At 47.5% G+C, this 25,542-nt stretch overlaps 1 protein-coding gene across 1 annotated transcript; it reads left to right on the plus strand.

Annotated features, from left to right (window-relative positions):
- Window positions 1-3,420: 3,420 nt before the first annotated feature.
- On the plus strand, window positions 3,421-24,530 carry MXRA8 (matrix remodeling associated 8). The gene is made up of 10 exons (XM_048519480.1): window positions 3,421-3,811; window positions 8,780-8,803; window positions 10,244-10,552; window positions 11,569-11,670; window positions 13,217-13,672; window positions 19,622-19,780; window positions 20,297-20,327; window positions 22,078-22,154; window positions 23,258-23,335; window positions 24,063-24,530. Exons 1-10 carry the CDS (start codon window positions 3,763-3,765, stop codon window positions 24,086-24,088), a joined length of 1,311 nt encoding a protein of 436 aa, XP_048375437.1. The 5' UTR covers window positions 3,421-3,762; the 3' UTR covers window positions 24,089-24,530.
- The last annotated feature ends 1,012 nt before the right edge of the window (window positions 24,531-25,542 follow it).

A 25,542-nucleotide genomic window follows, 5' to 3' on the forward strand; every position in this document is an offset into this window, starting at 1 on the left:
TCCAAAGGTGACAGCCCTAAAACATTCATGCAGGCAGAGGCTTTCGTTTGAAGGCTAATCGGGGCCTCCTCTGCCCACGATAATGTTGAACACAGAAAGCACTTTGTAACAGAGTGTCTGTCAAAGCTGCGAGGGCTGGTAAGCTCATGGGAATAATAGAAGGCTGCGCTGTGCGACCCTATAATTGTGGCTGCGCTTCAAGTTCTCTCTGCGTCTCTGGGTCTCTCCTTTTGTGGGTTTGCTCCAGCCCGGCTTGCCTGATTCGGCTTAGATGTGGGCTGATGGTTCTTCAGGCTAACCCCCATTCCTGGGGGCGGGATTCGGCAGCAGCTTCTCCCCATCTCAAAAGGGCTGGGTTCGGAGAGAAGGTACAGAAGAAGACAATCGAAATCATATTGTGGCTTTTTCCAGAGGGCAGTTGGGCTGGGCTGCAGTTTAACAGCTAGATCAGTAGCACTTAGAAACCAACAAGATTTTCGGGGTAACGTCTGGCCAGTTGGATACCTCTGACTCATAGTGCTGAATAGTGTAACACTGGCATAACTTTTGGTTTAATTTTACGTCGTCGTGATATTTATTGTATTGTAAACAGCTCTGAGCTTTGGAAGACCGGTATAGAAATCTAATGAATGAATAGATGAGGTAAAAGCTCTCAAGCTTGATCTCTTCGTAGAAACCGACACGACTAAGCTTTGAAGCAAAGCATAGAACGCAGCGAGAAATGATCACGGAAACAATCGCTTTTTGCTTTTTTTTTTGCAAGGGAATATATCCAAGAGCATCACTTCTTGTGAATTCCCTCCCTCCTCTTAGTGAAAGCGATTTGCCGCCATCCTTCCTGACATCCAAAATGGCACCCCTTGGCCAGGAGCCCGAAACATGCAGCAGCAGCGAAGCATAGTGCAAACCTCTGCTCACAATAGAACACTTATGAATTCCAGAGCTTGGCTTGGGTATTATTTCCGTCTTCCTGCTTTTATTTCCCTCGAGGGAGAAATACCCAGCCTTCTGGAAACCAGGAGCGCGGGCTTCTCTCTTTCCTGCCTTTTCAGGTCTGCTGGGCCTCCCGTTTTCGTGAACATGGAGCTGGAAACGTTCACTACTGACACAAACCCTCCTCCACCCGAATGCTTGCGGCTGGGTCGACAGACCTCTTTGTTTGTAAAAGGCCTCGACTACATTTTGAGAATCAGCCAGCCAGCATTTGAAGATAAAAGTGTCGGCCTGAAACTATCCTGGCCGGGGTCCAGTTCATGGGAACCAGATGAAGGTTAGAGGGAGTTGAAGTTTTCCCATGATCCTTCTTCCCCTGTTTTTGTCCTGGCCCAGTGAGGGAGTCGTTAGAATAGAAACTTAACTGTCTGTGCCTTCCCCCAGAAGATGACCTGCTCCAGAATGGCTGGTCCCAAATACAGCTCTTTGGGTCTTCTCTTTGCATGGCTGCAGAGAAAGCTCAAAAGACATGGTTGCAAAGGGTTAAAAAGGATGTTGAAGGCTCACGGGGAAAGCAAGCGCTGATGGTAGAAGGGACACCCCTCCTCGTGCCAGTCTCCCTTTTATGGAACTGGAACCTTTGCTGTAGTGTGGTTCCCGTGGGATTCTCTCGTTTGAGCATGTCTCGGCAGCTGGCAGAGGGAAACAATTCCCTACTGGGTGTAGGCACCCTTGCATCTACAAAGGTTTTTTTCTTTTTAACTTTGGCATGACCTCTGGTCAGGAGCACCCTTCAGTATTCTACACCATAAGCTGTGCTCAGGGACACAACCTGAAATGTGGACAAAGGGCACTTTAACCCCTTTGTCCACAGCGTAAACAGCAAAAGCAGCTTCAGTAGAGCCCTTTGCCCACCTCAGCTGCTGATTCTGACCTAGGCAAAGGGCACTGCTCCCCAGCAAAGGAAGTTTAGTAGGTTCTCCCCTTCCCTGCCAAATGCAGGCAAAGTTGCGTGAATGAGGCTGAAAGGGTTTCAGCTGGTGGTGGTGGGGCTGGGACACCGGGGCGGCGCTTAGCACCGTGGTCCAGTGCCAGTGAAGCAGATTCAACCCACCCCCCTTTGGATGTGTCTCTTTGTTGTAGTTTGGCTGGGCAGACAAATGCTTTGGAGGTTGGATTAAGATAGATGTATGTGCCATCAAATTGCAACCAACTTCTGGCAACCCCAGCAAAGATCTTTCAAGGCAACTGGAGAGCAGAGGTGGTTTGCCATTGCAGTCCTTTTAAGTGTCTTCCTTGGTGGTCTACCATCCAAGTACCAGCCCTGATTACCTTCCTGAATCTGAAAAGATCCAGTGAAACCATGCCACTTTTCCTTCCTTGAAGCTCATTGGTTGATCGGAACCAGACTTTCTTTATGTCTAACCTGCTTCACAGGGTTCCTGTGACTCCAGAAAGCTGGGAGAAACATACACTAAGCTATCTGCAGGATGGGTGAAATAAAAACGTGATACTGGCTGATGTGGGTTTTTCTAGGCTACGTGGCTGTGGTCTGGTAGTTTTTGCTCCTAATTTTTTGCCTGCATATGCGGCTTGCATCTTCAGAGGCATGTCACTGTGTTTCTCTCTGTGGCTCAGTCAATGTGATAGGTAGACAGTCGTCATGGCAGAACTAGTGACCATCCTTGGACAGTTGGAAAAGATCAGAGAAAATTCAGGCATGTCCGTGGCTATAACCTCGATAGCTGATGCAGCTTCCTGGACCAAGTCTGCGTACGTTAGAGTAACAACAGCAGGGGCAGGCTATGACTTTTGACGGCTGGTAGCTTCTTCGTGTCCCTAACTGGAGAGATACCCTTGGGAGTTAGCAGATAACAAGCAAAGGAGATGGATAACTTCAGTTTGGTAAGAAGAATATGTCCAAGGGTATGTGGTTGGCTTTTGAGGAGACAGATGCCACTTGAAAATTATCTTTCAAGAACCTTCCCCTGTAGCTATGTTTGCCACCCTCCAGAAGAGGCCTAGCATTGTTACAAATTTACAACTGTTTCCAGACATCAGTTCCCTTTGAAAAAATGGCAGCTTCAGATGGCCGACTCAACGGCACCACATCACCGCTATAACAACAGATGTCACAAACCCCTACAAATAACCCCCAGTTCTTGCAAATCCAAGCATATGGGGAGCCGGGGAGCGGGAAAGAATTTTCACTGAAGGGATTTGTTTTCTCAGCAAAACTGCCGTCCAACAGGCCACAAACGCTGGCCACTCTTTTTTCCGCGCTTATCTTCTGAGATTACAGCAAAGCTGGGCAGAGAGGAGGCAGAAGAACTTTCAAGAGAAGGCAACAGGGGAAAGAGAGAAAAAGAAACAGAATTCAGGCCAGAGTCTTGGCAGAGCGCCAAAAGCAAGCGAGGAGCAGCTGGATTTTGTAAATGCCCGAGAAAATTAATACCATACCCAGCAGGGAGGTGGGTGGGGTGGAGGCTGTTTTTGGAACGGGGAGTTGTACGGGACCAGCACAGACTCACTAGATAAACTGTGACATCAAACGAAGCTCTGGGAGAGACGGGTAGAGGGAAAGTTCAGAAAGGATGTCTGTTATGTAGGAAAAGAGCAGCGGAGGGAGAGAAAGCCAAGGGGAGCATAGTCAAGAGATGGTGAGGAGTTAAACTTGGAGGTGGGGGCTGGGGAGCTGGGCGCTCATGTTTTTTGGGTTGTAAACTGATGAGATCATAAGTGTTTTCAAGCAAGCAAAGGTGGGAGGGGAGGGGGGGAACAGCCTGAAGAAATTTGACTTCTGGAGGAAAAAAGCCGGAGACGAGAACGATGGAGCCCGTGAGCCGATCCCTCTGGTGTCTGCTGTTACTTCTGCAAGGTAAGTTTGCAAAGAATGGATTCGCTTCTTTCCCCCCTCCTTCCTTTTCTGGAGGAAAAGGGGATTTAGGAGCAGCTTTGCTTGGGGGAGTGTGATCCAGAATGCCAGAGTTCACGCAGGGTTTTTGCAATCAGCCAGATTTATTTAGCCAATACGAGCAGAAACATGAAGCATGTTGTAAGTTTTGTGTTGCGGCTGTATTTTACAGGGCTTTGCTCAAACGGCCTCCTTGGCCAGTAGGAATCTGGGGGACGGGGGAGCGACAATCAAAAAGACATATATGCACTTTCTGCAGAAGTGCAACAGGTGAAAATCCAACAGGCGGTGCTTCCCCATTGCATTACTGTGGATCTGAAAGTTAAACCTGTTGAATGAAACGATGATTAAAGGCATTCCTGGTGATGTCAGAGGCCGTGTCTTACTGACAAAATTGTCACTGGGATTAAAATGGAGCTTGTCGCTGTTGCCACCTTTTAGAATCGGCCCTCTTTCTGTGCCCGTAACTGGCATGTGGAAATCTAGCAATTTTCTGGCCCAGCAAAAAGGGCTGGGGAAAGTTTAACCTGCTGGATTTCTGGTTGTCAGTTGTGTAAAAGCATGTGAATTAGCTGTCTCAGGGATCTTGGAGAGCTGCAGTTGCTTCCAGAGACACTGCATTATTGTAGGTGGGAGATTGGCCAGGGAGACCTGAGTTCGAATGCTGATTTGTCGGGCCTGGCCTCAACTTTGGAAAAGTTTGAAAAATGGGATGGTGTGGAGGAGGTATTGCAAGGTTGCGTTGAAGGTGAAATGGGGTATTGGCAAAAGTGGGGAAACGTGGGGAGGGATCCAAGGGGGCTTTGAAAAGAAGGGTTGTAGACTGTAAATGGGTTCATTCAGATGGGTCAACTTGGAGAGTTTTTAGTTGACAAAATGATAAGACGTGGTTGGTGGGCTTACAGGAGGAGCACGCTTGCTTTGTGTGGTGATTTTGATTTGGGCAAAACATGGGAATTAAAAGTCACTTCTTACAATGGCAGTTTTCACTATTAAAAATAAAGGTGTGGTGTGCAAGGGCCGGTTCATTATTGGCCCATGGAGTGGCACCAGAGGTGTAGCTTTTTTAAATGGCACCTGCGGTACTATGTTGCCCCCTTACAGCTGCACTCACCTCACCCTGAACTCCCCGTGGAGTATGGGCTGGGGTGCAGTTGAATGTCAGCGAGCAGGGCAAGCCCCACCCATGGGGGCGGGGCTTGTCTTGCTCTCCAGCATTCCACTGCACCCCAGCCCATACTCCACGGGGAGTTCAGGGAGGCACAGGGCCTTTCCCCACTCTCTTCCACCCCCACTATGCCGCACGCTGCTCTCAGCGCGTGGCATCCCAGGCACGCGCCCGGGCGTCCCCACAACGCCTGGGATGCCACACGCTGAGGGGGCGTGACAGCAGCAGCGTTGGGGCAGCTGCGCTGTCGCCGCCCCTGTCGTGGGGAGTGCCGGGGGACCCCGCGCTACTCTCCTCAAGTAGCGCAGGGCTTAAGGTGAGTGGGGAAAGGCCCACAGTTGCAAGTGAGGTCGGGCCTTGCAAATGCACCCCCAGGAATAGCAACCAGAGCTCCAGCCCCCCAAGCTACACCACTGATCACATCACAACGTTCATTAGGCAGACTATATTTATGGAACGGTTTGCCGTTCCATTCCCAGTCCTCTCCCCTGCACCCCCAGCAAGCTAGGTAGTCATTTTGCCAACCTTGGAAGGATGGAACCTTGAGTCAATCTTGAGCCAGCTACCTGAAAGCAACTTCCGCCGGGATCGAACTCACGTTGCGAGCGGAGCTTTGACTGCTGTACTGCGGCTTACCACTCTGCGCCACGGGGCTCTTTTCTGCTTATTGCCCTGTCCATTATTTTCACAACGATTGAGTACTTCTTTCTGCTTGGCCTCAGATGGACAGAGCAGGCATAGGAGAGGGATTGTACATCAGCTTTGAGACTGGTCGTGTGAACATTGTTTATGACCAAAACATATAGGGAGAAAAGGTTTGCTTGTGCAGACCTATGCAAGCTTTTGAGCTACACCGACCTCTTCATGCTAATGAGGAATTCTGCAGAGTCTGAGATCCTGCCTACAATTATAACTTCCCATAAACTGATCTGATAAAAGGTTTCACTGTACTGGTTTGTATCACTCCCTCTCTGGGCTCAGTGTGACAAGGGCCATTTATACCAAGTTGCAAAAGTGTTTGTCCCTTTTCCTGTTTGTGCTGTAAACTATTTTTTTAAAGGAGATTTTGCAAATAGGTCCAAAGTAAAGAGACTTCACCTTGTCGGAGAAGCCAGTGGAAAGTTACCGAGAAGTGTCAAAACGCTTTTTTTCCCTGGCAAAGGTGTTTAATGGCCGATGAAGCTAATATAAAATGACCCAAACAGTTCATGTGACATTTGTCCTACACCAGGCCCACAGCAGAAATCACAACAATCCCCAAATATATATTTATTTACTTATTTCTTTCCTTCATTTACACTTTGCCTTAAAGTGTAAAGTGCCTTAAAGAGCAGCAGTGGCGTAGGAGGTTAAGAGCTCGTGTATCTAATCTGGAGGAACCGGGTTTGATTCCCAGCTCCGCCGCCTGAGCTGTGGAGGCTTATCTGGGGAATTCAGATTAGCCTGTGCACTCCCACACACGCCAGCTGGGTGACCTTGGGCTAGTCACAGCTTCTCGGAGCTCTCTCAGCCCCACCCACCTCACAGGGTGTTTGTTGTGAGGGGGGAAGGGCAAGGAGATTGTAAGCCCCTTTGAGTCTCCTGCAGGAGAGAAAGGGGGGATATAAATCCAAACTCTTCTTCTTCTTCTCCACTGGGGTTGCAAAGTAGCTTACATCATTCTCCCCCTCTCAATTTCTCACAACAACCCTATGAGGTAGGCTGAGCTCAGTGTGTATGTGATTGGCCCAGGGTCGCAGTTTCCCTTTGGCTGAAGCCATTCCCTGGGGATGAAAGCTGTCCGCATTAAAAGGTATAACAGCTGCCCTCCTCTGCTTGAAGGCAGGTGATTGGGTGGTCTTTATCAAGCTAGCAGGTAAGCGGGTGCAATAAAAGGGACCCGAAACAGGGTCTGCAGCTGTTCTTAACTTGGAGATCACACCATCTCGCCGAACAGAACATATGGTGAGTTTCCTGCTTTTTGGAAAGCGATCCAAACTTGCAGAAACGGCTGGGTCGGATACTGGAGCGATGGAATCTACAAAGACCCCCATGTTGTATACATTAAATATAAAAGCAGAAACAGGCCCGGATGCCTTCGCACACAGCTGGAAAACCATCATGGTCTTTGAGCAAATGCCACATGAACTGGAATGTGGCGTGATTTTTAAAAAAGGCAGAATAACCTCTGTGCCTTTCGGGGCTACGTCAGCCAGACCTACAGATCCTACGGCATGGGCTTCCATCTGCGTTCCATCATCCCGCTCTTGTTCATTCCGACTTGGCAAAGCCAAGCTTGCAATTTGGCCTCCTCTCGGCCGTAATTTGGGACGGGAACATACTTGTCGGCGCTATCTGCTGAGCTCTTGGACCACAAATGACAGAGGAGGGGGAAAGCCATGCTTACAGCCGGCCTGTTCTCTTTCAAAATGTCAGTAGCCCGAAAAACAGGCCTCGAAACATAGCAGGCCTTGGGATAATCATTCCCGAACCTCAGACCGCTCCATAATGGTTCCCGTACTGGGAGAAAGATGTGAAGCCATCAAGAGCTCCTTCTGACCCCAGTCACCCAATGGTGAGGCTGCCTGCTGTATCTCTGCAGGAGTTACAGGTCAGACGCCATCTCCTTCCAATCCGTATTGATTGGGAAGGTGAACAATTCTGCCAGATTTCTGCATCACGTGTAATAGAATCATAAACGTTTTCCCCAGTGCAGCGACTCAGCAGAGTTACCTGTTGTCAGAAGAAAATTTTTGTTGCGTCAGCCTCTTTTCAACCAACTTGGTAATTTTTGCAGAATTGGATGTAACTGGATCATACAGCGGCTTCCAGCGTAAAGAGGCCATGTGTTTTTGTTAGTTTTCAGATTAGAACATTCAATCATGGCCAGAGCAGAAACACAGAATTAACATTCCTCAGCTGAGGCTGCCCGCCGCTTCTTTGCATGAGTCCCTGATCTAGGCTTTCTTTTTTAAGTTCAGAAGTCTGTGTTTATGCACAGGTAATTCTTACTCTTCAACTCTCCAGAATAAACCTCTTTGAATATGAACTTTAGGGGCGGAATAAACAAGTGTTTCCAGTTTTAATTCAGATAAAAAAAATGTGTTTCAGTTCTCCAAAGCAAGCGAGTGAAGGTCTACCATGCGGGACAGAAACCTATGAAAGGGCTTGGTGAAGAAGAAGAAGAAGAAGGAGGAGGAGGAGGAGGAGGAGGAGGAGGAGGAGGAGGAGGAATTTGGATTTATATCCCACCTTTCTCTCTTGAAAGGAGACTCAAAGGGGCTGACAATCTCCTTTCCCTTCCTCTCCCCACAACAGACACCTTGTGAAGTAGGTGGGGCTGAGAGAGTTCTGAGAGAACTGTGACTAGTCTAGGATCACCCAGCAGGAATGTAGGAGTGCGGAAACTCATCTGGTTCACTAGATAAGCCTCTGCCTCTCAGGTGGAGGAGGGAGAATCAGATTAGAATCCACCTACTCTTAACCACTGCACTACACCACCGAGGCAGATACTTCATGGCAAGGGGTTTTTTTTAGGGGAGAAAAGCCATTCTGAGATGTATCTAAATACTTTTTTACTTGGAGTTGGCCCACATCTCTGTTTGTGTGTGTTGAACTATCAGGACCGGGGGTAGTCCTGAGAAGTGAGCAAAAATTGTACTTTGGATGCTGAACTGCTATATCACGGCACAGTGAATGAACATGTAAAAGTCTGAAAGGGGGGAAACATTGACATTTTTATATGACTTTGGTCTCAAATTTATTTTTCCATCTTTTCTTTTCAGAGACGCTGGTTTATCCCTATTCAGGTGAGTAATACTGATAATTAAATCAAAATACTTTATTTATTCAACTTCATTTACACACTATCTTTCTTCCCAAAGTGATTTTATGTCCTCTCCTGTGTTTCCTTCTCACAATAATCCTGCAAGGTAGGTTATTCTCACGGTATGTGATTGGTCCAAGATCACCCAGTGAGTTCCCATGGCCGAGCAGAGATTCAAACCTGCGTCTCCCAGATCCTAATTCAGTGCTCTAACCACACACACTTGCATATATTCTAATACATCCATCCTCTTTAAAGCACTACATGTATAACTTTTCCAACAGTCCTTTAAAGGAGAGCAATATTATTCTCACCTCCATATTGTTAACAGCAAGATGAGGCAAAAGGAGTCTTTTCCCACACAAGTCCCCGAAAATGTTTGCAAAACGTTTTCAATCCTCCTGTTTGTCCGTACTCACCCCCTGGAAACCTTTTCTGGCTGCCATTTTATGTTTCTTCCATTTAAAAAAAATTCTCCATGGATTCAATGCTTTGACACTTCAAAGCTTCGTGCTGCGATTCCTCGTAGGTTGTGCACTCGAAGCTTTGAAGATTTAACCCTCAAAATAAAAAAAAGAACAGATGAAAATAAACAGGTAGGATGACGGAGCAAACTCAAAAAACGGTGCTGAGGAGAATGTCCGGAGACTGTAGAGAGGCACAGGAAACATCTTAAAGAGATTACCTAGCAAACCAAAATGTTTTTAAAACGTTTTCAGCAAAAGAACCGCTAAACTCAAGAACGCGTTTAAAAGATGTTCAGGCTGGAAATAAAAACGTTTTGGGGTTAAAATGCTGTGGAACTCCTCAGGGAAAGGGGCCAGAGTTTTACCGATGTTTACTGAGTGAGTTCGTGGTTGAGACTTGATTTGCACAGGGACGGGAGCAGTGGTGGGATCCAAAAATTTTAGTAACAGGTTCCCATGGTGGTGGGATTCAAACTGTGGCATAGTGTCAATGGGGCGGGGCACGACGGGGGCGTGGCCGGGTATTCCAGGGGCGGGGCATTCCTGAGCGGGGCTGTGGCAAGGACGCAGCTGCTGCGCTGGTTTTTGGGTGGGAAACGAATGCACGCAGGCGCAGGCTGCCACGCACGCCGGTGCACCTCCTGCTAGACTGCTTCCAGTTCTGCGCGCTACTGCTGAGAGGAGGGGCGTAACTAAGGCAAAAATCACGTGGCAAAATCACCAATTAGTCACCCCCTCTCGGCACACACAAATAATTAGTAACCTACTCTCGGGAACCTGTGAGAACCTGCTGGATCCCACCTCTGGACAGGAGGATGCTTTTAGACACTGTCTGTAACATATTTATTCCGCTGTTCCAAGCTCTGAGACCTGACCGTGAGATCCCCGGGTACGAGAGAGTTTTAAGCAGGAATCTGTCTCCCCCTTTTGCCTATTTCCTTCGATCCTCGCTGCAGTCCCAGCCGATGCCGCCAATCTCGAGAGCGTGGTTGTGTCCGTGTTGAACGTTACAGCTAAAGCAGGCTCACAAACAGTGCTACAGTGCAAGAGTTACCGGATGGTGTGGACCCAGGACCGGCTGAATGACCGCCAGCGTGTGGTCCACTGGGATTTGTACCGAAACCAATACGAGGATTACACCAGCGAGCGACTGTGCGACATGTATTCGGCTGGGGAGCAGCGAGTCTACAGTGGCTATAACAAAGGCCGGATATTTATGCCCGACACTGCGTTTGAAGATGGCAATTTCTCATTGGTCATTCGAGGTACCAAGAACCACGCTGCCTTTCATCTGTGTCCCCGTTTGCAAACATAGAATGAGCAACCAGCTTAAAGTTATCCTCCAAAATGGTCAAAGGTCTGGAGTCCATGCCCTACGAGGAGAGACTTAGGGAGCTGGGGATGTTTAGTTTGGTGAAGAGAAGGTTAAGAGGTGACATGGCAGCCATGTTGAGATATGTATTTATTTATTTATTTATTTATTTATTTATTTATTTATTTATTTATTTATTTATTTATTTATTTTATTAAACTTGGTATACCGCCCTATCCCCGAAGGGCTCAGGGCGGTGAACAACACAAAATCATACATAAAACATAAAAAATTCTTAAAACAAGTATATTCTAAAATAGGGGCCCACGGGACCCATATACCACCCTCTTCCAGAGAAAATGAGGATGGGTCCCAATGATGTTAGGGGACCCTACCAGCAGGGGGGGAGGGCGGGGGCATTATCGGCGGCTGGACTCTCCAAAGGCCCGGTGGAACAATTCGGTCTTACAGGCCCTGCGGAACTCTCCAAGGTCCCGCAGGGCCCGGATAGCTGGTGGTAATGTGTTCCACCAGGCTGGTGCCAGAGCCGTAAAGGCCCTGGCCCGTGTGGAGGCCAGCCGCGTCATCGAGGGGCCAGGGATCTCCAGTAAATTCGCCTCTGCTGATCGCAGAGGATGAGCCGGGACATATGGGGTAATGCGGTCGTGTTGGTGAGGGAGCAAGCTTGTTTTCTGCTGCTCCAGAGACTAGGACCAGGAGTAATGGGTTCAAGGTGAAGGAAAAGAGATTCCACCTAAACATCAGGAAAAACTTTCTGACGTCAGGGCTGTTCGACAGTGGAATGCACTACCTGGGAGTGTGGTGGAGTCTCCGTCTTTGGAGGTTTTTAAAGAGAGGCTGGATGGCCATCTGTCAGGAGTGTTGATCTTTAGACCCTACTGGATTTGAATCTTGCTCTAATATCCTGAGCTCTTTCTTTTCCCTTTCTCTGATTGCATTTCATCCAAGACATCGCTGGGAGCGACCAAGGCATCTATTCCTGCAACCTCCACCACCATTACTGCCATCTCTACGAAACAGTGAAGATCCAACTCGACGTCACCAAGAAAGGTAAGGGTTTTTCTGACTATCCTGGCAAAGATCCGTGCTGAGAAAGGAGCTGGCGTGTCCCCCACTGAGTGTTTTGCTTTTGGGTCTGCTCCAAATCTGTAAATTCTTGTAAACTCAACACGCTTGTTCCAGGCTGCCTCCAATCTGGTCTTCTGTTGCTCAGCAAGGAGCAGATGAATGGCCAGGGAGCCGTAATTAAGCTGTTTGTGGCCATCGGAGCATTTCCTGTCACGAGGCTGTAGAAAAGGCTTATTGGAGCGGCAGCCTTTTCTTCGGGCTCAAGCTGGGGAGTCTTCCACTCAGGGGCAGGCAAATCTTCTAGGGTAGGGTGCTGGGAAGAGATGAATTCCAGAAAGACCTCTTATTGTGGCTGTTGTGTAGTGTAGTGGTTCAGAGTAGGTGCACTCTAATCTGAAGAACTGGGTTTGATTCCCCGCTCTGCCACTTGAGCTGTGGAGGCTTATCTGGTGAACTAGATTAGCTTGTGCACCAACAAATGCCAGCTGGGTGACCTTGGGCTAGTCACAGTTCTTTGGCGCTCTCTCAGCCCCACCTACTTCACAGGGTGTTTGTTGTTGGGGGGAGGAAAAGGAGATTGTCAGCCCCTTTGAGTCTCCTTGCAGGAGATGACAACCAACCCTTCTCCTTTGTCTCCTTGTCTCTCCTTGTTCCTCTTGTTCTTTCCTTGTTCCGCTGCTTGCTGTTGCTGTTGCTGTTCTTGTTGCTGTTGCTGTTGCTGTTCCTCTTCTTCTTCTTCTTCTTCTTCTTCTTCTTCTTCTTCTTCTTCTTCTTCTTCTTCTTCTTCTTCTTCTTCTTCTTCTTCTTCTTCTTCTTCTTCTTCTTCTTCTTCTTCTTCTTCTTCTTCTTCTTCTTCTTCTTCTTCTTCTTCTTCTTCTTCTTCTTCTTCTTCTTCTTCTTCTTCTTCTTCTTCTTGGAAAAGGATATCCCAGAAAGGTGCATCCCAAACAATCGAGGAGTTGAGTCTCTTTTTGCTGTGAAAGGTAAAAGAGTTTGGGGCTTGTAGAAACAATATAGGCGAAGAAGAGGCTGTTAAAGAGCTTTATACAGTTGGGCAGAAAGGGAACCGTGCAAATTTCTTCTCGTGATGCTCAAATATACATTAACGCTGGGCATTTCATGGATGAAGCTGCCATCATTTTTCCGCTTCAAAAAATCACAGCTTTGGGCTGCATACAGGTCCTGATTTCTGTTAAGCCTATTCGGGGTGAGATAAGCCCTGTAGCATTTTCTTGATCTAAGACTGCTCTAAATAGCCAGCATGGAGCAGTGGTTAAGAGCAGGTGGACTCTAATCTGGAGAAGCAGGCTTGATTCCCCACTCCTCTACACGAGTGGTGGACTCCTCTTCCATTTAAAACATTTTGAGGCTGAAAATAAAACTTTTGGAAGTAAAGACAATGTGGAACTCTATGGAGGAAACGTTTTATTTCCTGCCCCAAAACTTTTTAAACGAACTGTGTGGAAAAGCCCGATATCGTCCCATCAAACCAGAGCCTGCGTGACTCTCTTCTATTTGGTTTCTACAGTGAAAGAAGTGAAGAAATATTGGGATGGGGAGAAGGTGGTGATTGTGGGTCTGGAGGGAAGCACCGTGGAGCTCCCCTGCATCAACCGAAATCACATCTGGACGGATCGGTTCGATGAGGAGGATCAGCAAGTGGTCCACTGGGACCGGCAGCCGCCGGGCGTGCCTCACGATCGGGCCGACCGCCTCATCGACTTGTACGCCTCGGGGGAAAGGCGCTCCTACGGGCCTCTCTTCATCCAGCAAAAGATGAACATTGCCGAAAGGGCCTTCAGCCAGGGAGACTTCTCCCTGAAGATATCTGGTTTGGAGGCCGCGGACAAAGGCACCTATTCCTGCCACCTCCATCACCACTACTGTGGCCTTCATGAACGCCGAATCTTCCAGGTGTCTGTCGTGGAGCCAGAACCGGAAAAGAAGGTGGTGAACATCACCCGCCACAACGCACCGGCTGCAGGTAGGTCACTTCAGTGGTGAAAAGTGGGCTCCTCTTCAAAGGAGCCTGTTAATTGGAAGAGTAAAATGGCTGCCACCTCTCAAAGACATGAAAGAGGGGGCATCTTCGTTCTGAGGAGGTGGCTGCTCCTTCACAGGCATTTCGACCTTCTCATGCAAGTTATGTCAGGCTATAACCCCTTTATAGTCCTGCTCAGTTTACGTTAAGAGAGACTGGTGAAGAAAAAGACCAAAGAATCAGGTTTTTAGGAAAAAGAAATTGTTTTACTGTGTAGAATAGTATCTCCCGTAGGGTGGTCTCTCTCTAAGAGAATCACACCCCGCCCAGACAAAGACCTTTCTCTTTAATAGATACAAAGAATACATATGTCACAATTTCAACCTATCCGCTTACATGCATACATACCCCTTATGATCATATTTCTCCAAGATCCAGCCCTCATGATGTAAGCTAAAATCAAAACAACCCTTCTGTCTCTCTGAACAAAGACAGCATGGTGCCTTTCTCTTTGAAGTGAGCTAAGGGGTATCTGGCTTATGTCAAGATAGGCAGTCACCTGAATTCCTGAGGGAGGGGTATACCAAGAGAGTGACATCTCCAGTGTAAAAAAAAGATTTCACATACATACAACTTATTCACTTAAAAGGTTAAAAATGATTATAACAATTATTATGATATGTGATTATACTAGACTACAATCTTATGCATACTTTGCGTATATTTCACTATCATTTCAGTGTTCACTAAAATATAGAAAAACACAGTTACAATGATCTTATAAACTCCATGTCTCCTTTTGGCTTCTGACCTCTTCCATTTCTGTGTTTATTCACATAGCCCATCTTATCTAACTGGGTATGCCTTTAAAAGCCTTTTAGACATACACTAGTTGATTAATAATGCATCTTTAACCAAAAGCTATAATTTCTAGAAGATACAAGATCCATTTTTTAATTCCTTTTCTCTCCTTGCTTCTAAGAAATATCTGTCACCTCTTGACCCCGTACCATGCTGTATCACATCCCTTAGTGGTCTGGTTTTGCCTCCATCTAACTGCTAACCAATTGGCCCAGAGAGAGAGAAAACTATATTGCTTTTAAATAGTGGTTCTTTATCAAATATAATTTTCAGGCATATCCTTTGTTGTGAGAAAGTGGCTGCCAGGTGTTTCCACCAAGCCAACCAGGTTAGATTCCACCATAGTTGGTCTCCCATGGGCGAGAGTAAGAGAATTTGGCACCATTTTACCGGGTTGTTCTTTTAGTATGTTGTATTTTATTGTATTTACCAAACTTACTGTATTTTTTATATTTTTAGTAGTTGTACACTGCCCTGAGCCCTATGGGAATGGGCGGGGTAGAAATATGAGGAGAATAAATAAAATTAAAAAATAAATCAGGTGGAAGACTTGTCCCCCCCCCCACTCATGAATGAGGGGTAACCCTATTGTAAGAAAATGGCCGCCACATCATGGGATCGAGTCCCTCATCAGGAGAGCATTGCTTTGAAAGAGAAAACCAAAAAACTCTGCCTCTTCACAAAGGTTTCACAGAATGGATTATCTTTATAGTGAGGTACGGTTGGTAACATTGGACGAACTCCTGAGACCCTCCGAATCCCCCGAAACACAGGCCCTTTCCCCACTTACCTTAAGCCCCACGCTACTCTCCTCACATAGTGCGGGGTCCCAGGGCACTCCCCACTACAGGGGCGGCGACAGTGCAGCCGCCCCAACGCTGCCGTTCTCGTGCCCCCTCAACGCGCGGCATCCCTGGTGCTCCTCGAACGGCGCCTTTTGATGACCCCGCGCAGCGGGGTTGTGGGGACGCCCGGGCGCGCGCCAGAGATGCCGCGCGCTGAGAGCAGCACGCAGCAAAGGGTGGTCAAAGGTAAGTGGGGAAAGGGCCATAATTGCTATTCTGGAAAGTTCAAGCCATTTGAGAACTGACCCGCCCACCTCTCCTTCTCTGAAAAATGCTGCTGTTTTCTAATCCATTCTGTTCCGTTTAAACTCATCTCAACCGCCATGCGGAGAAATCAAAACCAGAGTTTAATCATCTTTAGCCTGCTGGGTGTATAGCTCTTCGTTTATTACCACCTTAAAATATTGATCGTGCGTTTAATATTTATTGCTCGGTTAATATCAGATTTGATGGCGTGATGAATGTTTAAATGGGCTGGCACCGCTGCTAATCATAAAATGCCTTGTGGGACTGTGGAGGGGAAATGAGGTGATGGGGGAATCAGATACCTTTTGGGCACAGGCGTGAAAACAGTCAGATTTCCCAACCTAAACTTCGGCATGCAAACTGGGGAAAATGCGAGAAACTTTATGAGATGTCCCGTGCTGTCCCTCCTCGCAGGAGCGAATATTGACTGCAACTCGGATAATGGCCAGATTCCCAAAGGAACCTATTTTAAGCAACTTTCCAAAGCAAATCTTTATCTGTAGGGTCTTTTTAGGCTCTGCCCATGAAGATATGAGAGACCTGGCACAGCCAGTGACTATGAAAGATGGAACTGAGATCAGGGAGACCCCTAGTTCAAATCTTGCCTCTGCCATGAACACACACCCCTGCCCTGCCCCAAGATGGACTTAATGATTCAATGAATGGCCCCTTCCACACATGCAGAATAATGCACATTCAATCCACTTTCACAGTTGTTTGCAAGTGGATTTTGCTATTCCACACAGTAAAAATCCAGCTTCAAAGTGCACTGAAAGTGGATTGAAAGTGCATTATTCTACATGTGTGGAAAGGGCCAAGATCCTCAGAATTTTACAAAAATGACTGCAGGGGCAGAGTCCGGGCTGACAAAAAAAACTGCCAGAACCACCTCTGTGAAGAACAATCTTGGATCTCCTAAAAATAACACATGTCCAGTGTGAATTGGGGCCATGCAGGGAGAGGCAGAGAGAGCCAGCATGGTGTAGTGGTGACGAGAAGGTGAGCTCTAATCTGGAGAACTGGGTTTGATTCCCCACTCCTCCACACGAGCAGCAGACTCTAATCTGGTGAACCAGATTTGTTTCCCCACTCCTACATCCCTGCTGGGTGACCTTGAGCCAGTCACAGTTCTCTCAGAACTCTTTCAGCCTCGCCTACCTCACCAGGTGTCTGTTGTGGGGAGAGGAAGGGAAAGGAGTTTGTAAGCCCCTTTGAGTCTCCTTACAGGACAGAAAGGCAGGGTATAAATCCAAACGCCTCCTCCTCCGCCTTCCTTCTGTTCCTTGCTAGTGGTTTTTCTAATCAGCCCCTTCCTTCAGCGTTCAAAGAGGGAAAAAGTGGGTGCCATACCATTGTGTGGGAGAGAGCAGATTTGCTTTGAAAAACTGTGCAAGATTACGCCCCCCCCCCCTCAGCCATGATTCTAACCAGTGGTGGGATCCGAAAATTTTAGTAACAGGTTCCCATGGTGGTGGGATTCAAACTGGTGTAGTGCCAATGGGGCTGGGTGGGGCACGATGGGGGCATGGCCGGGCATTCTGGGGGTGGGGCATTCCTGGGTGAGGTTGTGGCAAGGACGCAGCCGCTGTGCCGGTCCTTGCGCAGGAAACGAATGCACGCAAGCGCAGGCTGCCATGCATGCCGGTGCACCTCCTGCTAGACTGCTTCAAGTTCTGCGCGCTACTGCTGAGAGGAGGGGCGTAACTAAGGCAAAAATCACGTGGCAAAATCACCAATTAGTAACCCCCTCTCGGCACACACAAATAATTAGTAACCTACTCTCGGGAACCTGTGAGAACCTGCTGGATCCCACTTCTGATTCTAACCCAAATTGGTGCCCTGCGCAGCCAGAACAGCTTCTTAAAAATTGTCGGTACAACACAGTTTTGGATCCTGCCTTGTTTTGATCTTCAAACTAGCCACTGTCCTCCCTAACCTCTGCAAAAGGAGGGTGGAAACAACACTGGCCCACCTAGCAGGGCCATTGTAACGACGGCCAAAAAGAATTGCCAATCACTTCGAATGTTGAGCATGCTATATAAATGCCACATGTTGTTATTCGGTTAGCTGGGAGGGACTGTGTGTCTGTGCTGGATTTCTGCAGCCGTTGCTGGGTGGAGTCTGCTCTGGTGCCAGCAACAGCCCAGGGAGAACTTGCTGAATTGATGGGAATTTTATGTTGTATCTTCAGGCTGTAACTGTGCATCCGTCCGCTTTCCCTTCTCCAGCCCCCTTCTAAGCAGTGTTTGGGAAGTGGATCTTTGCATACTCAGCAAGAGAGCAGCTCGCTCTGGACTCTCCGGCTGCGGGAGTCCCTGTCTACTCCTACAGAGAGGGAGCTTTTAAAGAAAAACAGATAAAGATACAGAAAAGGAGAGCCACCAAAGCTTTCATTTGGATCCTCTTAATCCCAGACACGGCTCCAAGGCTCACGAATGGCTGCCTAGACAGGAAATGTTATTCCGCTGACAATATCAACACGGCCAGCTTCTATTTTCGCTGCCTCTGCCGCAGAATCCAAAGTTAACTCTGTGGCTTTCGGGAAAAGGTTGTGTGTCGATGGCGAGCATGAAGTTAGGGCGAGCATCCTTTCCCAGAGAGGACAGGTTTTCAAAACTGGGGAGCACTTTTGGAAAGTCGATGACAGGGAGAGCTGTCCTCGCTGTTGGGGTCAGGACGATTCCTCCCCCTGAGTTTGATTGACTTATAAACTCCGCAGGCCGCTTGGCTCTGCAGAATGGGATTTGCCTTTGCCCGCTCTGGGAAAGCAGTCCTTCCTTCCAGCATTGGGTGAAACGGCAATAGATTTTTACATCAAGCTGTCTAAGAAGAAGAAGAGTTGGATTTATATCCCCCTTTCTCTCCTGTAAGGAGACTCAAAGGGGTTTGCAATCTCCTTTTCCTTCCCTCCCCCCACAACAAACACCCTGAGGTGGGCGGGGGTGAGAGAGCTCCAAAGAACTGTGACTAGCCCAAGGTCACCCAGCTGGTATGTGTTGGAGTGCACAAGCTAATCTAGTTCACCAGACAACTGAGGTCTCAACAATTCTACTCTCTTTCCGTCCTGCTTTTCCCAAAATTCTGTTCTGAAAACTTTCTACTGTGTCACCCAAAGCCTCCCCTGAGGCAAAAGAATTGCCGTTATCCGCCCTTCTTCAACCCTTTTTGGCTCTTGCAAACCAATGGTGCTCGAAACCTCTCTTTTTAAACATGACCTACTTTAGTAGGGTCGAGAAGAGGTGCATTCCACATTATGGATGGAAGCTCCGCTTCCCTTCTCTGGCTCAGCAGACAGCTGCTACGCCCTGCGGAAGAATGATTTCCTGGCACGCTGTCTGGGATTTTGTGCGTGCGTCTTGTTTTTCGTTGAGATAGTTTCCCCTCCCCACTTTCGGCATCGAAATTTCCTTCCTCCCGGTAAGGCTTACACCTCTCAACAGGGCAGCATCATAGCACAGGATACTGTAGTCGGAGTATTTGCTTGAAGGAACCAAAAACGAGTTAGCAACTTAACTGTGGCCACAAAATGGTGGGAAGGTATCTTGCGTGTACTGCTGTATGCCAAGATTCCTTATAGGACCTTTGTTTTGAGATCTGTTTAGCAAGACTGACTGACTTTGCCACCCGTCCTTAGCATCATCCTAAGGTTTGAGGCTAACCTGGCAATCAGTAAAGTAGATGTGAATTAGGATTGCCGATTTCAGGGTGGGAAACAACTGGAGATTTGGGGAAGGACAGACTTTGGGGAGAGGGGAGGACTTAACTGGGATGCAATTGCATAGTCTACTCTCCAAAACCGTCTTTATCTCCAAGGGTGTTGATCTTTCTAATCTCGAGATGAATCATAATTCCAGGAGAACTTCAGGATAGACTAAGGAGTATCTTCTGACTGCCATTCATTAATCCCACTCAGGGCCTCATCCTGTTTTAGCAGTTTTCCCCCCATCAAGGAGTATCGTTGACCGATCCTCATTCTTGGGTCTTCCCTCTGCTCACCCAGATCCCAACGCAGGCCGTGGACACAACGTGATCAACGTCATTATCCCCGAGAGCCGGGCACATTTCTTCCAACAGCTGGGCTATGTCTTGGCGACACTCTTGCTCTTCATCCTCCTCCTCATTCTCGTCGTCCTCGTGACCCGCAAGCGTCGCAGGAGGGGTGAGTATTCTCCCACCTTCATGTGACGGCAATAACATGCTTTAAGGGGTAACACAAGGTGTTCTCGTTTCTTGACGGAGGACTGGCTTATGAATATCATTCTATGAATATCGTTCTGTTTACCAACTGTTCTACAAATATCGCCTTAGGTTGCCATATGCTATTTTATGCTGCTTTTATGCCCCCGGCTTGCTTTATTGTCAATAATTTTTAGTAATTTTTATTGCATTGTGCTGTGTGAGCTGCCGGATGTGGGTCTTTGGAGAGGTAGAATGTAAATTTTCTAAACAAATACTTAAATATCCTTTTCAAGCCTAAACTTAAATTTGCTGTGCATCTACCCATAATATGTACACCTCTGAAAGTGTGTATGAGGCCCTCGTTTTGATTCCCGCTGAAATTCCAGGCATTTCTGGTTAAAATGTCTGTTAGAGAAAGAAATACAGGGCTAAGCTAGTTGGGCATAGGTTATGAAAAGTCACGTGCCTATAAGCACCGCTTCTTCCTTCTTTCTAGGTTTCGAGTACAACACGAAGAAATGTGACGAGTAAGTAGAGATTCAGGCCAATTATGCATGCACTGCTTACCCCGCGGCTGTTTGCTTTGCAGTGGGGTTTTCCCGGGGTTTTTTTGATTGCACAGAGATTCTCCTCCTGCAAAGTGTCCCTAGCTGTGCCGGGCCATCATTTTGCTCATCTGCCTCTTCCTCGTAGTTTCTGTGCAACCTCCACCTGGGCAGGTCGCCTGCTGCCCCCTCCCCCCGTTGTCATTGTGTCTGGCCTAGCAATAGACTTTCAGTGGTCCCTTCCGCACACGCAAAATAATGCATTTTCAAACCACTTTCACAACTGTTTGCAAGTGGATTTTGCTATTCCGCACAGCTTCAAAGAGCACTGAAAGCAGTTTGAAAGTGCATTATTCTGCATGTGCGGAATGAGCCAGTGTGAATTTTTTTTAAAGCCCTTCTGAAATGATTGCCTGAAGAGTGGGAGGAACTGCTATGGCGTGGGCGGGAGAAGACAGGGAGGAGTGAGAAAACCCAAAGGAAGTTAGATGGATGCTGATCTCCTTTGCTTTCCCTGCAAAGGGAGAGGAGAAGTCACAGCTGTGGGGATTCTCTGATCTGAAGGCGGGGTTGTAAAATCAGGAAACTGCTAAGAAATGCAGGGCGGAAAATGTTGAGTGGGGGAATTTAATATGGCTCCTACAGGAATTCACAGGGGTGCAAATGATGGAATTTGGGCAGGGTTATGGTTGGAAAGTCTGTATCTGCACCTCTCAGTGTTGGTAGCCTCTGGTGCTCAAAAGGCCATCAATGTTCATTCAACAAAGTTTTTATTAGTCACCGGCACCCTTTAAATCAGTGTTTCCCAACCTTTTCGAGGTCAGGGTACCCTTGACCTCACTCTTCATATCTCACGGTACCCCTGGCGCCACCCTCCACCTTCCCCTCCCATTGCCCCTGCTTGCCACACCCCCCACCTTCCCCTCCCAGGGTGAAGGGTAGCACTGGGGGTGGTGGCGGCTGCTGACCTTGTGGCAGGCCCTGCCCCATGGGCCAGCTCCATGTCCTTGCTGGCGCCAGTGGGAGACACCACAAAAATGAGGGGGGGGTAGTAGTGTTGCCGCGGTACCCCTGGGACAGTGATGGCGAACCTATGGCACGGGTGCCAGAGGTGGCACTCGGAGCCCTCTCTGTGGGCATGCACACACAGAGTTCATCATGTGGGGGTGGAAAATCACACACCCCCAGACACATCTAGACTGACCTGGGCCACTGAGCACAACGTGCGTGCACTGCGGTGAGCAGGGAGGACTCGGCTGGCGGGCCTGGTACCTGTGTTCCAGGTGGCTGCTGCCTGAGGGGGGGCGCAGAGGAGGCAGAGATGCTAGAGAGGCACAGAGCGGTGCGCGTGGGACTTGCTGGAGGCTAGAGCAAGCTGGCCCCTGCTTGAGCGGGTGGGGCGGAGGAAGAGGGAGCCAACCGGTTTTTCTAAACTAAAACCTCAGCATTCAGGTTAAATTGCCGGGTTGGCACTTTCCGATAAATAAGTGGGGTTTGGGTTGCAATTTGGGCACTCAGTCTCAAAAAGGTTCGCCATCACTGCCCTGGGACATGCTCACGGCACCCCAGGGTACCAGGGAACCCTGGTTGAGAATGGCTGCTTTAAATGAACCCCTTCACCAGCAGTGCGAAATTCTTGCAGTCTCCAGGTTTTGCAAGGCCTTAAAAGTGTGACCAAGAGCAGGGCCTGTTTTGTGCCGGCCCCAACCCTTTCCCTCTGTTCCTTTCCTAGGAAAGACATGAATCTCAGGGAGTTTACGGCCGACACAACTAATTTGTCCAACTGCAAGAGTGAAGACATTAAGCTGGGTAGGTGCTGAGGAGATTCTATGTGGTTTGGTATTGAATTGCACATAGAAGAAGAAGAAGTGTTTGGATTTATATCACCCCCTTTCTCTCCTGCAGGAGACTCAAAGGGGCTGACAATCTCCTTGCCCTTCCCCCCTCACAACAAACACCCTGTGAGGTGGGAGAATAACACTTCTGGAAGAATAACACTTCACCTCCAGGACCTCTTGAAATCCAGCGCTGTTGGGGAAACTCTGGCAGCCTGACCTTATTGGAAGAAGAGTGGGACAGAAAACGTGTTATTTAATTGATTGATTGATTTTATTGATACTCTGCAAGTTTAAATCATACATTTTTGTCCCACCCTTTTTTACCTTACAATACTGACTCCAGGCTTAAGGGTTGCATGTGACTGAAACACAATAAGACCCTGTAATAGTAGAATTGGGCACTTGTAGCAAAATATAACAATGTCTTGTTGAGGATTTAAATTCTGGGGAATTCCCTAGGGGCTATTAAAAGTTATTTTTGCCCCAGTTTTCTACAACCAATTTACCTCAGTCATAAAAACTGTAATAGTTAAGAACTTTAGTCTGAATGTTAGGTACGTTACCTTTGACCACTGAGGAAGGCCATTTGGCCGAAACGCATTTGGTTCAAGGTAAAAATGTGTTTTATGGGACTCATTTTTATTCCATTTGTAATTTTTATGTGCAGTTTTATAGTTCTCATGCAGGCCATTAAGAGCCCTTAATACATTTTGATGCTTTTAATCTGCAATATATGCATTATATATATATTCTATATTTTTATTATTTTATAATTAGCAACCTTGTATAGTTTTTCTTGGCCTTTCAAGTACTTAGTTCTTTTCATTTCTACCCTGCCTTTCTCCTCAGTGATGTAACCCAACGCGGTTTGCATCATTCTCCTCTTCTCTGTTTTGTCTTGTCAACAACCCTGTGAGGTAGACTAGGGTTTTTAAATAGTACATCTGTCATCAACTGGAGCGCTCTTCAATCCAAGATCAGTCACCTGTGCCAATTCCCTCCCGGGGGCTGGTGTATTTGCTCGCCTCCTCCGATCAAAGCCACTTTCTAAACCAAGTTCTTTTCCTGCAACAGATTATAAGAACAATATTGCGAAGGAGAAGGCCGAATACAGCAACCATTTCCCAGCCAAGAACATCGATTTAGACAAAGGTAAGGGTTGCTGTTGGTGGCATGGACCCATTTCCCAAAGCATGCTGGGAAAAGGGGTGTAGTGGTGTACCGTGTTTCCCCGAAAATAAGACAGTGTCTTATATTAATTTTTGTTCCTAAGATGCGCTATGTCTTATTTTCAAGGGATGTCTTATTTTTCCGCTCCACAGCTCCATGCTCTGGTGTTCTGTTCGACAGGCATGCTTCCAAACAGAAACTTTGCTACGTCTTACTTTCGGGGGATGCTTTATATTTAGCCCTTCAGCAAAACCCCTACTACGTCTTATTTTCAGAGGATGTCTTATTTTCGGGGAAACAGGGTAGTGGTTAAGAGCAGGTGGATTCTAATCTGGAGAACCGGGTTTGATTCCCCGCTCCTCCACCTGAGTGGCACAGGCTTATCTGGTAAACCACATGTGTTTCCGCACTCCAGCATTCCTGCTGGGTCACTTTGGGCTAGTCACAGTTCTCTCAGAACTCTCTCAGCTGTCCCACCTACCTCAGAAGGTGTCTGTTGTGGGGAGAGAAAGGGAAAGGAGCTTGTAAGCCATCTTGAATCTCCTTACAGGAGAGAAAGGTGGGCTATAAATCCAAACTCCTCCTCCTCCTCCTCCTCCTCCTCCTTCTACTCTTGCCATCAGCAGAGCCGACCAGCAGTGGAAACGTGGTGGAAACCTGGTGGATCAAAATTCTGAGTGCTAACCGTTCGCCTCTTTGTTTCTTTCAGACTTCAGGAAGGAATATTGTAAATGAATGAGAGAACCCAACGCTCCTGGCTGGACCAGAAGCCCAAGCAGAATCTAAACAAGCCAAAGAAATTTTATGACTTCACCTTTCCAGTTGCAAAAGAGCTCTCGGTAGACTTCCTCCCTCTCTTAGGGGAGCGATCAAAGCAACGGATGAAACTTCGAGTTACACTTTTCCTCTTTATTATCCTTTAAGACGATCATTTATAAAAGAGGGGGAGATTTTTTTGAGGGATGGGGTGAGATTTTTGTTTAACTTTTTTGCCTTTCTGACCCCTTTTCCCTCGTGATTATTTTGGTTTAATTCACATCAATATTTTGAAGGTTTGTTTTAAACTGACTTAAAAAAAATAATCTGGAAAAAAGGGCGCTTTGCTTTATGTTAAACACAAAAAAACGGATATTGCGATATCTCTTACTGCGCTGACATTTAAACATTTTTCCCTAAATGAGAGTCTTCCATTGGGGCTGCTTCTTTGGTCATGGGAACCTCTTTCCATCCTACACAGAACTCTTCATTGGACTATTTGGGCGAGGAATTGGAATTGTTCTCTGTGGGGTCTGCATGGCTTGGACACCCCCTTTGAGTTGCCAGCATTTTTTGAGGGCTAGGACCCTGGCAGCCATCTTTCCTTGACATATTTCCTGAAGTTATTGCTGCAGGTAAAAAGAAAATTCATGGAGGACAGATCATGAAAGGCTATTAAGAGGGTTCAATGGAGCCTCCATGTGCAGAGGCAGTTTGCCTCAGTACCACCAAAGGCAAATACAGAGGGAGGTTTTGGCCTTGGGGGCAAACAGGATGCAGGTCTAGATGGCCCTTTGGTCTCACCCAGCAGGGCTCTTCCTACGTTCTCACACCCACAATTGCTTCTCAGCCTCACGTATTCTTGAATTGCTCTTGATGCACTTAGTTGCAGTTTGCGATCATTGCCATTTGCTTGGTTGGAAAAGGCTTGAGTCTGCAATAGATCCCAAACTTGGCAGCTACAGGATACCAGCCTGCCTTCTTGGAAGTGAAGGACTTTACACTGTCTCCTGCCTCAATGACAGAGGGGGTCTGATCAGTGAGTCAGATAGCTAAAAGGGGTCAAGACACTGGTTGCTCTTTCTGTACTGTCTGACACTATCCCTGAGGCAGCCCCTTCCAAACATGCAGAATAATGCACTTTCAATTCAATTTCAAACTTTTGCTATTCCGCACAGTAAAATCCAGCTGCAAAGTGCATTGAAAGTGGATTGAAAGTGCATTTTTCTGCATGTGCGGAAGGGGCCTTAGATGGGTAGATTGCTGCTCTTAGGAAACTTCCTTCCTTCCTTCCTTCCTTCCTTCCTTCCTTCCTTCCTTCCTTCCTTCCTTCCTTCCTTCCTTCCTTCCTTCCTTCCTTCCTTCCTTCCTTCCTTCCTTCCTTCCTTCCTTCCTTCCTTCCTTCCTTCCTTCCTTCCTTCCTTCTTCTCCTC

This window comes from Sphaerodactylus townsendi, linkage group LG16 (assembly GCF_021028975.2).
Source record: "Sphaerodactylus townsendi isolate TG3544 linkage group LG16, MPM_Stown_v2.3, whole genome shotgun sequence".
Classification (NCBI taxonomy): domain Eukaryota; kingdom Metazoa; phylum Chordata; class Lepidosauria; order Squamata; family Sphaerodactylidae; genus Sphaerodactylus; species Sphaerodactylus townsendi.